The sequence below is a fragment of the Lycorma delicatula genome, chromosome 1, assembly GCF_047948215.1.
Source record: "Lycorma delicatula isolate Av1 chromosome 1, ASM4794821v1, whole genome shotgun sequence".
Lineage (NCBI taxonomy): Eukaryota > Metazoa > Arthropoda > Insecta > Hemiptera > Fulgoridae > Lycorma > Lycorma delicatula.
The window spans coordinates 13,638,258-13,656,310 of record NC_134455.1 but is presented as its reverse complement, the minus strand read 5'-3'; the positions used below and the strand labels follow the sequence as shown (position 1 = coordinate 13,656,310).

Genomic DNA, 18,053 nt, shown 5'->3' with positions numbered 1-18,053 from the left:
AATCCAAAATTTCAACATCCTACAGCTAATCATTTTTGAGTTATGAGAGATACATATGTACATATATATTTGTGTACAGACATCATGCCGAAACTAATCAAAATGGACATTTCCATTGAAATCTGCAAATCTAAATTTTTCATGATCACAATATTTCCTTTAATTCATACAAGGAAGTAAAAATAAACCACCATATATAATTTCTAAAATGAAATTGTTCAAGAGCTGAATTATTCATTTAATGAAGTAATTCTAAATGTTTGGATTTAATAACTATGACGTAATGTGCTTAAAAAATATTGAAATAAAAAAATGACTGGAGTAGATTTAATGTAAAAGTTATGAAAACTATTTGTGTCTGAGCTAGCTTTTGCTATAATTTAAGCTTCTTTTAGAACTGCTATTGGATGTGATAAGTTTTATCACACTGTTGGATAGGGCGGTGATAATCAAATTATTATATAATTTCTATTTATTTTCATGTGTTTTGAGTTACACAAGTGTATTCCATTTATGGACTCCTTTTTTCCAAAACTTTTAATTAACTTATACTATGAATATCTTACACAATGATAATGTTAATGAAACACACATTTTTTGTTATTTGTATAAAACACTTTATTTTAAAAACTATTTGCAGGTCATAAGAAATAAATTGTTGTATATTTTCTTTAAGTATATTTAGAAAATAGCAACTGATTTTATGTATTTTATTTATACACACAAATATATTTTTTAAAATAAACTTAGAATAAAAATACCTTTATAATCACAATACGAATAAACAGGATAATAATATTAGCAATAAATAGATATTGTATAATTTAAAAAGTAATAATAATTTATCAACAGCCTTCTTAATTACAATAATAATAATAATTACAATAATAATAATAATAATAATAATTTATTTCTAATTAAAATATCGTTGCGCAGTTAAACACACTGAGTCCATAAAAAAATTACACTGTTTTTTTATATACAATGTAATAATATATATCATCTATTATAGTAAATAAAAGTTTATCACAGTTTCAGTATAAAGGCACAGTTGTGTCATTAACTCTAATTAGGAAATTTTGTACTATCACAACCACTCATCACATGTATTATAAAAATATATGCGATTCATTAACATCTTTTTACATCTGAAAGACTAAATTTTCTTTGTAATGCAGCTCTTATGTTAATTATCATTATAATACAAAGTGTTTTTTAAAAGTCATGAAACCCACTTCTTTGGATATATATATATCTCAAAAATATATTTTGGGTATATATATATATATATACCTCCCAAAAGTATATATAAAATTATTGTTTTTTTTTTTTTTTATGTAAAAGTATACACAGTAATTGCTCTATATGAAATATGTTTGTAAGTGTTGAGAATGACCACATTATTATTTCTTCATCAGATGAAGTATATATAAACATACATAATGAATTGTTGAGTACATTTGTATATTTAAAATAATTAAAATTTTTTGTCTCTATAATTATAGTTTTGAAAAAGATGTTCGAAGATGCAAAAGAAGATGGAAATCAAGTTGTTTCAAACTCATTTAGAATAAATAAGATAAGTTGTGTACAGAGCAAATAAAAATATCTCTTTCAGTCAGTGTCGTATAGTTTTAGATCTTTTCAAAGATAGTACACTCTCCAAAAGAATAGAGGAAAATGAAATGTACAAGAATGACTTGTATATTAAGATGTACATTGTTGAACAGTCATTATTTTAGAAAAATTTAAAGGAAATATTAGTTTATTATCAGAAAAAGAAAGTAAAAGCTGATTGAAACTAGCTGAAATAATTTTTAAATTACCGTCTTAAATTATATCTTGTGTTATAATATCAGACATAATTCAGAGTATTGAATCAAAATTCAATTAAATCAATGATGATAATGATGTAGTTTGATAACAGGTTAACTTATTAAACTCTTAAAAGAGTAAATTTTACTTTTATAAGAAAAGAATTATCTTATACAAGAAAATAATCAATTCCATCTATTTTTGTTGGTTGGTCTAATAATTGTATACTCAGTTCAGTTAAAATACCATAAGATTAATGATGAAATTCCACTGTATTCTTTTACATGCTAGTTATAAGTGATGCATCATAGTTTCTACTTTATCTTTTGATTATAATTTCTTTGGCATTAGTTTGTTGACTGTTCATACCATAAATTTTGTTGTCAGTTTATAATTTTGCAGTATATGTGTTTTAAATTATAAAATTTTATAATAAAAATCAATTTATTCAGAATCATGCATTAAACTTATTCATTACACAAATTTTTACTTCTTTCTGTTTTAATTAATATTTCATAAATTTTATGTTAATAAGTATTTATTTTTTAAACTCAAATTTAATTGTATCACTCATTTTTAATACAGACTATTTTCACTAATTTAATACCTGAAACACTGAAAATAAGCACATAATGTTAGAAGAACAAGAATATCAGTTTTATATTTTTAGAAAAACAGAAAGTATTATAATCTTTGGTTAATAACCAAATTAAAAATGATGTAGAACACTAAAAAATGTTACAAAATTAATCGTAAAGAAATGTTATTAAAATTTAAAAAAAGAATAATTAGAAATAAAAATTTATAAAAATAATATATTGATTTCAACCTTCTCAAATAAATTTTTTAAATGCTTTAAAACATGACTATTTTAGCATCACATCAAATAAAGTATATATTCTAAAGAGATTGTGTCATCAATAGCTGTACTAAACGAGACTAAAAGTTCATCACAATAATGTTCTCAGTAGTAAAAGTGTTAAACATCAAATTATTGATTTAATAGGCACCATACAATCACAGAAAACTCACCTAAACTTATTTGGGGTTTTGAATTCAGTTTTATGTAATAATGATTCATATTAAATGACAAGTTTTTTTTTTCAAAATGATAAGTCTATACTAATAAATGGATAGTTGTTCCTGTAAATTTACATTAGTACCCGATAATGTGCTATGTGACTGATATTACCTTAATCCACAATCATAGCAAACTATTCCCCACAACTTAGATCCAATAAATAATAAACTCTAGCTTCCACTGAATTTTAAATGTGGGCCGCACAACATTATAAACACTTTGTATTTGAATAATTATTATAACACAAACATTCTTTAACTCTAAGTAGAGTTAATACTTATAATACATTTTTACTAACAATATAAACTTCTTTATTACTGGGTCTGTCTTTCTCACATTTTTCTAAAACTTCTGTACTTGTAGAATTTCCTTTCCCTATAAAATTCATTTCAATTTCATGTAATGTTTTGCCTCTAGTTTCAGGTAAGAAGAATTTCACATATATAACAACACCAAATGAAGCAGCTGTAAATATCCACATAATTTCATGCAATTGAAGTGTTCGTTGCATACCAGGGTACACTTTAACAGTTCCAAATATAAAAAGATATGCTAATGAAGATACAGTTCCACCCATCATCCCACGTACAGAAAGAGGGAAGAGTTCTCCTGTCATTAACCATGGCAATTGTAGCATTCCTAACATACTGGCACAGACATTTATTATTATGCATACAAATGGCACCCATGAAGCAGGCCGGTCAATAACAGGCAAAGCACTATAAAAATACTCATATGTACCGGCTGCACCCATAGAAATTGCCATTCCTAAACCTGATGTAATAGCTAAAGTTTTCCTATTAAAATGTTGTATACAAACTGATCCTGTAATGCTCATTAACAGTCTCACAGTTGCTACAATAATTGATGCTACATAATCATCCATTGTTGAACCAACATTTTGAAAAACATTAACTGCATAGTACAGCACTATATATATTCCAGAACCCTCTTGAAATAAAAAAAAAATTATAAGTATTAAAAAGGGTTTCCAAACAGAGGGATAACAACACTGTAAAACGAACTGTCTGAGTGATTTTTCATGATTTTCTTGATCCCTGTTTTTTTTAACTGAATGTAGTATATCAGCAAGTTCTGCATCAGCTACTGCTGGACTTCTTCTTAACCAGACAAGAGAATTTGTTGCTTCTGATATTAAATCTTTTGAAACTAACCACGATGGAGATTCTGGTACAAGATGCATTGCAGCAAAAGAAAGAACCGCTACACCAGCACATACAGCAGACACTGCTTGCCATTTGAGTAAGTATCCGAGTGAATAAACAATCAGAACTCCAAGTGAAACAAAGATTGGCCCAAATGCAGACAGAAAACCTCTGTGATCAGGTAAACTTATCTCAGCGACATATATGTAACAAGCTGAAGCCATACCTGTAAAAATATAAAAAACAATATTACCAGGCTGTTAAAAAAGACCAAGAAATAAATATCAGTTAAAAGTTTGTTTTTATAAAGGCTATGAATAACAAAATATTGACTGACCTATTACAACTACACACTGTAAAGGATGGTCTATATATTAATTTTTCTCAAATGAAATATTTATTCAGAAGTAACTCTAAACAATTTCATTCTGAGATCTTGATCTCTATACCAAAAATAAATTTTTTCATGGAAGGCTATAATTTAGGCGAATATATATACAGTATAATATCGCCTTATATTAATAAATGTTTTTTTTAATTTATATAAATACTGTAGAAAATACTATTGTTTTTGCTGTAGAACTGCCATTAAAATTATTTTTGGTTATTTATTTACGTAGAAAAAAGACATCAGTAATGCTGAGTTATATTTACACTGTTTGAAGTAGAAAATGAAATAATTGGTGTAGAATGTCTATAAAAAATTTTTATGTGCCAAATATTTTATGGAATTGAAATCCTTGGTGTAGATAGAATTACCATGAATTCTACTGTAGAATATTTTTGAGTAAAAAATTATTAACTCTGCAAATAATATTTATTTAAAAAAAATTCTTATTGTTAGACTTCACCTATGCTGGACACACTCCATAGAAAAGCTGACAAATTCTGCACTAAATTTTACGTTAACTATGGCATTACAGTCACCTAGTACCATACATATACATTACATCAGTACATATACATTATAAAAATCAAACTTTATCTGTAAAGGAATCATTCCTAAGTGTTGTTGAATAATATGCCACCTTGGTTCAATAGCTTGGTTAGGTTTAATTATTCTAAATATTTTATTATTTGCTGGTTCATTCAAATAAATAAAAGTCTTTATTTCGTTAATAATATAAATTATTTTTATTATAATCTTTGAACTTGTAATTCTTATATATATAACATTATTGTATTAATTAATTAATTATACATTTGTAATAAACACATGCTGAGTCACTGAAGAATGAAAAAAGACTGACTAACAATAGAGATTTAGACGAATTCATTTAATAAGAGTAACAAAAAAATTGAGAATTTATAGAGTAGAAGAAAGAGTGAAAATTTATAAAGAGTAAGAAAAAGAGTGAAAATTTTTATTTTTACAAATAAAAAAGGAGGAAATGAAACCTGAATCTTTGGTTTGCTTGGCATTTCTCCCACCTCCACCCCATTCGGTTGCCCTTAAGCATAAGACTGAATGCCTGTGCCACAAACGGCTACTGAGCCACGAAACAGTTTAGCAACCAGTGTTCGAACTAGCTCCTAGAGCTAACCTAAAAGTGTGAACAGAATAAGCATGGTACCATACACCACTTGCTTGCATGTCCCACCGCCCACTTATCATATATCACTAAAATGGATAGTTGCACCCCGTCAACTACTAAAACATATATGACTATCAATAATTAATTTATCTCGTCAAAGTCAGCAATTTGCTGCCATGCCTAGGCTGCAAAATGTCTGCAAATACCTGTCCATCATTGAAGCAATTGGAGCCTTAATCTGGCTGGTAGCCAGCCATATCTCTCGGAGCTTCCTACAGCAGCGCGGTAAGAGTCTTTTCCCTTAAACTACTGATGTTGGTTGAACAAAGCAACCCATCAAGGAACTCCCACACTATCCGACAATGTGGCTCTCGCCGCTTTTGAGTGGCCAATTTTTCCCTTGACCTCTATATTCCAGGGTGGTTTGAGTTCTGGCCCTCCTAAGAGCTGGGCAGTCGAACATCATGTGTTCGTTCGACTGCACCTCCACACAGACACATAGCTTATCAGCTGCCAGATGGAACCGAAACAAATATTGGTTTAAATTTACATATGGTTGGAGAGCACTTGGGCTCCCGTTGCCTTTAAAAATAAAGGAGAGGCATACCATCCCCCAGATTCTGTATAAATCTATACAAGAACCTTCCCTTAGTCATGGTGTGCCATTCTTGCTGCCATGCTTCCATCACGAGGCTATAAAGCCTCCTCTGCAGGCGGGAGATGGGGGCAACTGTTTAAAATTTAGAACCAGTGCATTGAGATACACTGCTCTAGTATATCCGCTCTGGTACAGGCCTGGCTTGAAACCACATCCCAAATACCTCGGCCTCCCTGCCTCTTCGCAATTTCTACATGACCGCCTGAACTTTCATCACTAAAACACCAGTGCATACAATTAAGGCTCTGTGCTAGCCACTTCTTAAATTGTGAATAAGTGCTCAATTTCTTTCCAGCCTATGCACCCAAACGGACACCGAGTGAGAAGTCATACTTTCAAAGACACCTCAGTACATCATGTACAAATGACTGCCCGACAGTCCGTAATCCTTTCATGCAATCCTCCTAAGCTTGTGCATCACAGAGATGGTGTACACCGCTACTTGCAACATGTGGTTGCTAAACAGCAACATGTGGTTGCTAAACAGCAACATGTGGTTGCTAAACAGCAACATGTGGTTGCTAAACAGCAACATGTGGTTGCTTAACAGCAACTTCTCATCAAACAAAACACCTAGGTACTTATGAACTCACACAGCTGATTACACAGCCTTTGTACTTAATATGGGGGTTAGGACTGTATGATAATTTGTCTGCACCCTTGAGAAGCATAAACTTCATCTTGGGTACAGAAATCCTTAAATTTTGAATGTCCATCCAGCCCTCTGTGGTTGACAAAGCCACTTGCGCTCGGTCTTCTAGCTGCGGTCAAGAGTTACCATGAACTAACAGGAGATAGTCATTGGTGAAAGCCTGGGCCATGACCCCTTCCAGGAAAATACCTGAATCTTAACAAGTGTACTGTATTTATTGAAATTTTTAGATGTTTTATCTTTACCTGATTCAAACTTAAACAATAAAGCATTTTATAAATATGCAGAGACTGCATGTTCCCTGTCTTGATAAAAAATAGTTGTTTATAATTTTCTAGTTTGATTGTCATTTCAGCAAAAAACAAATAACAAAAAGTAATCTCCATAACATTTTTAAATACTTTATTTTTATATTTTATGTCTCATCATTGTTTCTGGTTACAGTTATCCAACTTACAGAAAACCATAACTTGCAACACAGGTTATCATCATGACTGTGTCAGCAAATCTATAGCTATTTTATTTTTCTTTAATAAAATTTAAATTCATTTAAAATCATGATTTCATATTATATTATTAAATGATCGTTGATAATAATTAAATAGTTTTAAATTATTGATTAATTTCAGTCTAAAAAGTAGTGTCACACGCATAACTGAGATTAGCATAATGGAGACTTCTTTCATTTGTGTTTCTGTAATTTTCATAATTTTCAGCAGTTACACTGACTTCAAATGTCAGCTTGTTTAGGAAGTTTATACTATAAAAATTTGGTATTTATCTGATGATGTATTTGGATTATATTTTTTATTTGAAATATGTTTTTATTTATTTTCATTTCATTCTCTTAAAATAGACATAAATATTGTTTTCAGTCCTGATTATTATTTATCATTATCTAATAAGAACTAATAAGAAACAAATATTTCTTATCTTATCTGTTTATAATTCAATATTCTAATTTTTATTTAATGAAATTTTCAATTTAATAATTTGTTATAAATTTAAAGGTAAACTGTATTGTAGTGATTATAAATAAATTAATAAAGACTGTTAATAATGAAATATGTAATTTAAATCAATTATTTGATATCAAATTATTAAATTTGTGGACAGCTGAACGTTGGTTTCAGACAAGACATGGAATGCATTTAAATTTATTAGGGAAAAGAATGATAGCCAGGAAGATTAGAGAATTTGTGTTGTCTAGTCATAAAAATTACAGTGATAATGGACTGATGCTAGAAATGACTAATGCTAATACATGTACGATTATATCAAACAAAATTTACAGTGAAGGTGATAATTTGTATAATACACTTTATACTAATGGTGAAATAGGGTTTAATTCATCCATCCCTGGTGTGGCTGGGTCAGTTCTTGATTTAACTGAGTATGATTCATCTTTTGTTGGTTTCAACCTCATTTCTGAGGAGAGTAAAAACAAGAGAAATAAACTTTTTGGTACATTAAAATTAGACTGTGTGTGTTGCCTGTGAGTTGTTTTTAGTACCATGGTCTTAACAGGGTAAGGTTGAAGTGATCCACATGTTTTTGATGACACTGTGATCAATTGTGACTCTAATAATTGTAATGTTGCCGGCCTCGATATTACAATTATTACGATTTTATGTGGCTGAGTGGTAGCATCTTAGCCTTTTTTCCAGCAGTCGTGGGTTTGAATCCCGGTCAGGCATGGCATTTTTCACACACGCTATGAATCATTTATCTCATCCTCTGAAGCAATACCTAATGGTGGTCCCAAAGGTTAAACATGAAAAAAAAAATGGAATATCAAGGTCGGTCTGCACACTCAAGATGTGCCTAACAATTTTGAAAGTAATTGTCATTAATCTGTAGTAAATTAACTAATAACTTTCTAATTGTTCATTTAATTGTCAAGTTTTTAAGGATAAACTTAGTGATATTGAGTAGTTTTGCTCGATTTACAATCCTGATGTGATGTCTTTAAATGAGCACTTCCTCAGTGAGGCCAAAAAAAGAGTTGTATGTTCCACAACTACATGTACTTGCTTGCTACTATTCTCAGAAGGGATATGTAAAAGGGTGGCTGTTCTGTTTTTGTTAAAAATTAACTGGTGTTTGATGTTATGGACTTGGGTGATTTATGAATTGATAAATATTTTGAATTCTGTGGGATTTATCTTTTGTGAGAAAATATCATTTTGTTTTCAATTTATCATTCGCCTGCTGGAACTGTTATGTTTTTAATTTTCAGCTTGTTTGGCTGATGCTATTCAAAATATGCCTAATGTTGGCTGATATTATCTTATATACATATCTTAATATTGATTTCAATAAATCTACCAGGAATACTAGACTTATGTGCAACTTGTTCAGGTCCTGTAACCTATATTAGATTAGTCTTGCTCCCAAGAGGAAAGTCTTGCCTTGATTACATTATTACTACTTTCCTTAAATCTAGTTACAGTGTACATGATAATTAGTTTTTTTTCTGATCAGAATCCCATATTTCTGCATCTATCATAAATTGTATACAGAATATTTTGAGCTATCTTTACCTAGTCATTTATCTGGTGGTTCAGTATTTTATTATTTATATTCAGAGATTATGTCCTGCTTATTCTGGGTGATTATGAGTGAGGTAAATTGAACTTTTCTGCTACTGGATGCTGAAATGGCTTGCATGTCTTTTTTCATTTTTTTTTTGGAGCAGAGCTTTTTAAAAAAAATGTTTTGGCTAATAAAAGAAAGACTATTAATGGGTATAATGAAAAGTTAAGGGCAATCAAGGATAAATGATGTTGTACTTCAATTTCTGTAAAAGTATGCAGTCTGTTTTAAAAGTAATTAATTATTCGCAGATAATAAACCTACAAAGTGGAACAAAAATTAGCCAAGAAGATGGGGCATATGAAACTTACATCTCTGGTGCTGCTAACAAATGTAAAGCTGCATTGCATGGCAGGTGAAGGATATGTTAATGATAATGATCGTGTAATGGCTATTAAAGGGTTCAGGCTGGATAGAGGGGTCATTTGTGAGTTTGAGTGGGAGCCTATAAGGAAATCTTATGTACATCAAGTGGTTATGAAGTTTATAAACTTCAGGTTCTCCGATTATTATAACTTGAATAATTACTTCATTAAAACATAATAATTTTTCCTATTATTACTCCTCTGATTATAGTAATTAAATTATGTTTTGTTTCAGGTGTTTTTCAAATTCCTTTAAAATTAAGCAAAGTTATACTTATGTATAAGTACAAGATTAGGATTGACTCAGTCAGCTGTAGTCCTATTAATCTTGTTCCTGTCTTTTCTAAGGTCACTGATAGCTTGGTGTATGAACAGCTGCGTAGGTATTTTAATGAATATGAGCTTTTATTGTCTAATTAATTTGGTTTTTAACAAGTATACAACTCAGGCTCTGAAATATTTCACAAAATTATTAATAGGTGTGTCAGAGAATGAAAATATGGTATTCCTTATCCTTTGTGATCTATCAAAAACCTTTGACATTATTTCCCATAAACTGTTTTCATAAAAAGTTATCTGTTTATGGTTTATCCAACATGTATTACAGCTTCTTAAGTCACATTTAATAGAAAGAAAGCAAATTGTATAAACTTATATTAACAGGACTTTATCTGAAGCTGAGAGGTTATGTATGGTGTCCTGCAACTCAATTTTGGATCCCTTCCTGTTTTTGATCATGATTGGGGAGCTGCATCAAACCAGTCAAACGACTTAAGACGAAAAAGAAAGTAATAAATTTTTATTTAGAATGCTTGTTACCTGAGTGAGTGTATAATATTAGACTGATACTATTTTTATGAGTGTTTGACAAGTATGGTATTAAACTCATTATTTAATATGTTCATACATTTCAAAATTTTAATCTTATATAAGGAAATTTAAATTCTGACATCACAGGCTTGTATGATAGAAAGAAATTTAATAAATTTGTTGTTAATAACAGAAACTCACCTGAAGTAAGATTTCTTGATTTATAAATGATATGCCCCATAAAATAAAACTTATTAAAGAATTAAAAAGTATTAAAATATTAATATTATGTCGGTCAGTAATTAATTAAAAATTAACATTTGTAAAAAGCAGAAACTTTAATCAGGAATTGCAATGTATAGAAGAAATCAACAAGATTAGGTGAAATTTTCCCAGTTATTTATGACTTATCACAACATTGAGATTTACATCCAGAGTTAACCATTATGGAGTCATTTGAAAATTTTCTTTCTTGTATATCAATTTTATTTCCATTTTATTAATTAAAACATAATTTTTTTTAATTATGTGGAACTCATACTCTACTACTTTAATAGAGTAATGAGACTCTATTAAATGTTGCATTGAATATAATTTACAACTATAAATAACCATAATGAAAAAAAATATTTCATAATGATATTTATGAGAAGAGTTTTGTAAAAACTATATTTAAAAAACCAAGTGTGGTAGGTAAAAAAAACAAAGCTGTTTTTGGCAATGCACTGAATACAACACAATAAAATTAATGCATCTAAGAATATACTGGAGCACATCCAAGAATTAAATATTTTTGGCATCCAGTGATAGTTTTCACATCTAAAAATTTTGTAGAGCAGAGTAAATAACAAGATCTCAGATTGATTTTTTAACACTCCATAACCAAATGTGCCCGTAATTATGTACATCAAACATAATGCTGACTGTAGTTCCTAAAGTCTTAATCTTCCTCAGAATATTTTTTCATTCATTGCTACCATATTTGATGATATTATTTCTACATCAAAGATAATAACTGACAGGATTAAAACATTCTGCATTAGGAGTTAAAAAATCAATCAACAGATGTATTTATGGATTTTATTAAATTTTAAATATATACAACTATTTTAATATCCTTTTCAGGTAGATGTTCATTTCCTAACTGTGTGGATAGTATTTCCAATAATGATTATGGTAGTATTTTTATTTTCCAGAGCACAAAATATTTTGGAGTTCATTTAATAAGAAAATTTACTTGATCAAGTTGATTTTGTTGCAACAAAATGAAACCATACACATTTGCTTTGAAGCATCTTAATCAAATGCTAACCTTGTTAACATTATTAAATATTTACTACATCTATGTGTACTTCTACCTAAAATATATTACAATGTAAAACTGGTTAAAAATTTCAAATCGTGTTTTCAAATTATAACCAATAGTCAATGAAAAGTCTTCTAAGACTTTCCCAAATAAACATTATCATTATTACTGTTCTTTCAATTATGAATTAATTTTTAACAAACTTACTATCTAACTTCTACTTAACTCAGATTATTATGTTTTACATGTTTGTATATTATTTGATTTAATGTGATTGCTATTTACAGATTTTATATGTATATACTTTTATATGATTTTATAGTATACCTTAGTAGATGCTACATGTGAATATGAATATAATATATGCATAATAATGCAATTATTAAATAATGTCATTATTATATATTAAGGTTTTTTTTTTACATAAGTCTTTAAGGGATTATTTTTGTTTTTTAAAGTTCCCTTATACGACTATTATTTGGTGGCCGATCAAATCAGTGTTATACATTATGTTAATCATAATTTATAGTCTTATATTTCCTTTACTGTTATAGTTATAGTTGTTGGTTCCTTTTCAGTATGTATTAGAATTAAAGTTACACATTTTTTAATATTACATTTTAAAAACCTTTTAAAAAATCTGTAGGTGGCACAAATGAGTTGTTATGGTTTAAATAAATCTCTATTGGGATCCTACATATAATTTAATATAATTTAATTATCTTGTGTTTGGCAGTTTTGTGAATATTCTTTTTTTTTTAATTATTAAAAAGTAAGTTTTTCTGGCATTTTGGGGCATTACACTTGATTTATAAAATTGATATTTTATATTTTGTTAGTTTTAGTCAATCTTAAATTAATGTATTTGAACTAACTTCATGCTTACACTGTTATTGTGTACTGATTACTCAAAATTTTAATTTTGGTGCCCACTTGAGGTAAATCTGACAGCCAATTGCTGCCGATTACATTAGAGGATTAAGCATCATTAATCCTCTAACAATGGTTAATCTGAATCCGAAATCAAAATCAAAATTCAAGACAAAAAGTGGTCACACACAAATACACATACATACTGAATTCAATAACAAACTTTTCATTAGTTGATTGCTTACTTTTTATAATAAATAAATCAGTGTTTTCTGCTGATCCATTAACGTGTGTATAAATTCTCTTGTAAATATTTTTTCAATTATTGTATTTAAAATTGTTTTATTTTAAATCAATTAAAGTTTCTATTACCTTTATATTGTTACTTAATTTCTTAAATTTTATTTTATTATTAACATGGATTAAAATTACTTCTCTTTTCTAATAATTTTACTTTTTGTGTTGCTGGCCTAATCAAAGGGTTTTTGTGGTTTCTTTTGTTCCCGCTAGGGAAATATGATCTACATATTATATAATTTATTTATTTTATGGTAACATTACCAGTTCTACTTTATTTCTAATTGTACTGTAGTAGTTACATTGTGTATTACAGTACTAATAATTGTTTAATTAAATAAAATAATTAAGAAATAATAACTTTTTAGTTGCCTCTGATTCATTGCTTTTCTTCAGACTTGGATATCCATAATTCTTATGGTTAAATCAAAATAAATGTAAATTACAAACAGGATTAAACTGAAATGTGAGGAAATAAATGAGAGGAAAGTATTCTAGTACTTCAGAAAAGCATTGTTTTGAAAATTTTTTTACATTTTTTGTAAGTAATCCTACCACTGTAATAGCTTATCTAAAACTTGTCATACTCTAGTGAGATTATGAGAAGGTTTTGATCTGAAAATTATGAGAACATAATAAGAAATTCATTTCATCTAAAGAAAAAATCTGGAAATATATCAAACAAACCCTTCATTTTGTATTTCATCAACAGCAGAATTCTTTATCCTAATATATTTAATCTTGTATATCCATGAAATATTTATTTCTACTTTTTTTTACTGGCTTACATTGTATACGAAATATAAGTGTAATATTAATATTGTAATATTTATTTTAAATAAATTTTTTCTCATTTCTATATTATCATATAGAAATTTTAGCACATAATGTATAATTTTTCTTGCAAATTTTTTTCAGCTATTGGATCATTGCTTTGAATTGATTATACAATTCTGTGACAAAAAATCTATAATTATACTTTTTATATTTAGTAAATTTATAATTGTATTTTGTTTATTAATATTCTATTTACTGTTAAATAAAGTGTAGTTTTAAAAAATTCACCTCAGTAACCCTGTTGTTAATTGGAAAAGATAATCGGATGACACACTGAGGGTACTAGGTTTGATTCACAGTACAGGTTATAATTTTTTCACTGTTTGGCTTGGCATCAGTTGATTGATATTCATTTAATTACTCACTTGCAAATCTTAGCTAATAGCTGTCAATTAAAAGAAAATTGAACTAATCTATTTCCTTTTCCGCTGTTTCTTTTCTGTCTCTCTTTCTTTTACAAGCATAGAAGTTAGGACTGTATTTCTTTGTATTTGTACACTACAAATGTGTATGTGTTTATGTACTATATTAAATAATGTGAAATTAACTGCTATTATTAATGTAGTAATGTTAGAAGTGACTGGCAGAAAAGGTTTCCAAAGACAGAATAATATTATTATTACTTTCTAAATTATATTTAAAAACAAATAATATTTCCCAATTGTTCTTATCTTTTAAAATAATTGTTATTCATTGGCTAAGTTTCTATAAATGTTCAATAAATAACTTTATCTGTCATTTATTAAATTGCAGCTGAAAATCATGACTTGCTTGCCATCAAATTATTTATTCATTAATTTCAATTCTCTCTTATGGACGTATGTATTATTATTAATCTTTATACTCAATTTGCTTTCTCTTTCTCTGTTTTTTCTCTTTATAACTGTCTGGGAATCCAACCAAGTTGTAGACAGTGCAAATATTTTTGTATTATGCGATTGGTGTCAATTTACTTCTACTGAAAATATTTGAAATATAAACATAAAATAATAATTGTTCTGCAGTATTAATAAAACTGATTCAACTATTTATTAAAGTAAAATATATATATATATATATATATATATATATATATATATATATATATAAAAAAGACTTTTAACAAAAAAAAATTTTTGTTAAAAAGTTATATTAAATTTGACATCACCAAATACACAGCTAAAGAAAATTTTATAACGGTTACTTTTGTGTAAATATCACGTTCAGAATAAATTAATATAAAATACCAAGCACACTATTTTTATTTTATTTTTTTAAAATCTCATGATAAAAGTGTAAAAGAGTTTAGTTGGTCTTAATTATCTCACAGAAAGAAGATGAAGTTTTAATCAGATTGGTAACATCATGGATAAAGAATCATACAATGATATATGAAAAAATTTGTATTGTTTTTAAACAATATTGAAAGATACTTTCCACATTAAAAAATGTGATAGCTTGAAAAGTATGGGAGTTTCATACATTACACCAACTTCTTATCATAAGGAAAAGCTTGAAAACTAAACACGTTTAGATAAGCATTCATGGATACATATACACTTGTGTGCACATGTGCGCATGCACATTGTATGATCATTTGGTGATCAGCGACCAACAATGTGCAGATTAATGGGAGGTCAATTTGTTATGAGGCAAGTTTATTTCTGGTTTTTACCATTTAATGATTTAATTTTTGCTCCTTTAATCATTTGCAATTATACTTACGGAAAAATTCATCCAAGATTCCCTTGAATGACATTTTTAAATTATGTGATTTAACATTACAATAATTACCCATTTACAACTGATTTTATATATTTGTATGTTGCAGGAGGATATAGATACCAGTGAAAAATATTCTACCTTCTGTTTCATATATATTTTTTGAAGAAGAGATGCCAATTTTATCATTTATGTGGAAAATAAGATGGTCAAAAAATGTGGGAATTTCTGATAAAAATTTAATGGAAGCATGTCATTTGGAAATAAAAGAAAAATTAAAATCAATGATTTCAGACATCTGAAGGAAAAAGATAATGTTGACCAACAACATACAATATTGGCCATCCAAGTTCTAATTTGTTAAATTTAAAGATTACAGGTCTAACATTCAAAACCTAAATTTTCTGTTGGTTCAGTATTTAGTGTTTTATTATTTGTATAAAAAATTTAAGAGTAGGCTATGGACAAAACATTTTTTTATATTTCATTCACATGTTACCAGATATTCTGCTAAACAAGAAAAATTCTTGTTTGAAAGAACTTTTATTAGAATTATTGGCAATAATGATGTTTTTTATTTTAATTGTAGATTCTGTTTTTTTTCATAAAGATGTGATGGAAAAATCACAAGACTAGTTTATTAAAATTTATTTAAAAGTTAAATAAATTTTTTCTCATTAAACTTCAATACATTATTATAAAATAACTTTTTTTGTCTATTATAATATTTATCTGTAGTAATATATTGTATTAATTAAATTTTTCTTTTAATAAAAGTTAATAAAGTACAAGTATTATTTTTAAAATGGTGAATAATAATAGATAGGCTTAGCAAATTTCCAAATTATTAACAAAACAGTGATGACAATTACTAAGTGTTTGACAGTGAAGACAGTCACAAGTGTGTAAGTTTAGAAAACATATTCAAAAATATATATGAAAGTTTAATTCAAGGTAAGCTTGAAAGTAAGTATAAAAAAACCTAAAAACAATTCAATCATGATTACAATAATAGAAAAAACTTATCCAACCCTTTAAGAATTAATGATAAAGACCACATAAAAACACAGTGCTTTTAACAGGTGTTTGTAAAAACCCATAGATAACACCTTAAGTACTTTCTGTTTAATACATTATCGTAATACTGTCACCCTATTTTTTAATATCTAGACAGCACTAGCAAAATATAAGTTTACAAGAATGCTTAAACCAGTTCCTTCCTACCTAGAAAGTATGCACTGGTATGTAATGAGTCCTGCAGGTGATTGAAAAGGATGTAATAACTCTCTACCTTAAAGATACAATAAAATAAATAAACCCCGGTATCAATCTGTATTTCACCTTAAACAGATGCATTATATACTTTTTTAAAATTAATTGTTTGTAATAAAATAACCAGTTTTAAAATTAAACTTAACCAGTTTTGCAAATGAAATTATATTTTTATGAACTGTGAAACTTTATCCTTTAGGAATACAACAAATTAGAACTCTATGAATACAGTTTGAAAAATAAAAATGCAGTTTAGTATGAGGAGTGTTCTGCATTTATTTTGTTACATTAAAAAAGCGGTTATCCTTTAAGAAAACTGAATATTGTCACAAGATTCAGGAAATGTTCAAGAGGAAAAGAGAGGGTCGAGTGGGTTCAATGTTAATTCGGTTCAACTGCCTTTCCAAGGCCTCCAAGTAAAACACCGTCTGCCGTTGTCTATGTCTACGCAGATATGGCCTACTTATTGGACCTCGCCCAACCACCACGCAGTTGAGTTTTAACGTATAATGGGAGGGGTAACCGACCTCTCTCCATCCATCAATATACTACTACTTCACTAAACCATTCATTAGTCAATATTACACGTCGATTTACAGATTAATGTAACAGTTAAGTAACACGCCTCGTATGCTATTATTGATGTAATAGAATTCGACTTTTTTTATTTGTAGTAACTATTCCTCAAAATGCAATACTTTATCATCACGTATTGTAACTTATTTTAAATTAATTTTATCTCAATCTTATTTTTATAAAAAAATAAGGTTGAAATAAAATAAATAAATAAATTTTTTAAGGTTTTTATGGTTTTTCAAGTAAAAAATAATGCAAATAATTTCGTTTGATCTAACTGATTTTATATACTTGTTCATTTTTTTTCTTCATTTTTTTTGTTTTTTAAAAGATTAAATTCCCTATACTGTAATTTATTAAATTCCATAAACGATTCATCATAATTACATTTTCGGAACTTTTTGGAACCTAAAACAAAACTCATTACCTAGAAAACTAAATTATGCTTATTTTAGGCGTAGAACTGCTAGTAGACCTCACCTATATTTGTGCCATATCCGTGATACGATAAGTAGGT

The 18,053-nt window shown here is 28.1% G+C and overlaps 1 protein-coding gene across 6 annotated transcripts in view; it reads right to left on the bottom strand.

The window, feature by feature from the left end:
* Nucleotides 1-601: 601 nt before the first annotated feature.
* Nucleotides 602-18,053, bottom strand: part of LOC142327879 (facilitated trehalose transporter Tret1-like) — a 318,438-nt gene continuing 300,986 nt past the window's right edge. For all 6 annotated transcript variants that reach the window (XM_075371655.1, XM_075371355.1, XM_075371571.1 and 3 more), the window contains exon 4: nt 602-4,288. In XM_075371655.1, coding sequence (XP_075227770.1) covers nt 3,174-4,288 — 1,115 coding nt within the window. In that variant the 3' untranslated portion in view covers nt 602-3,173. The remainder of the gene's footprint in view (nt 4,289-18,053) is intronic.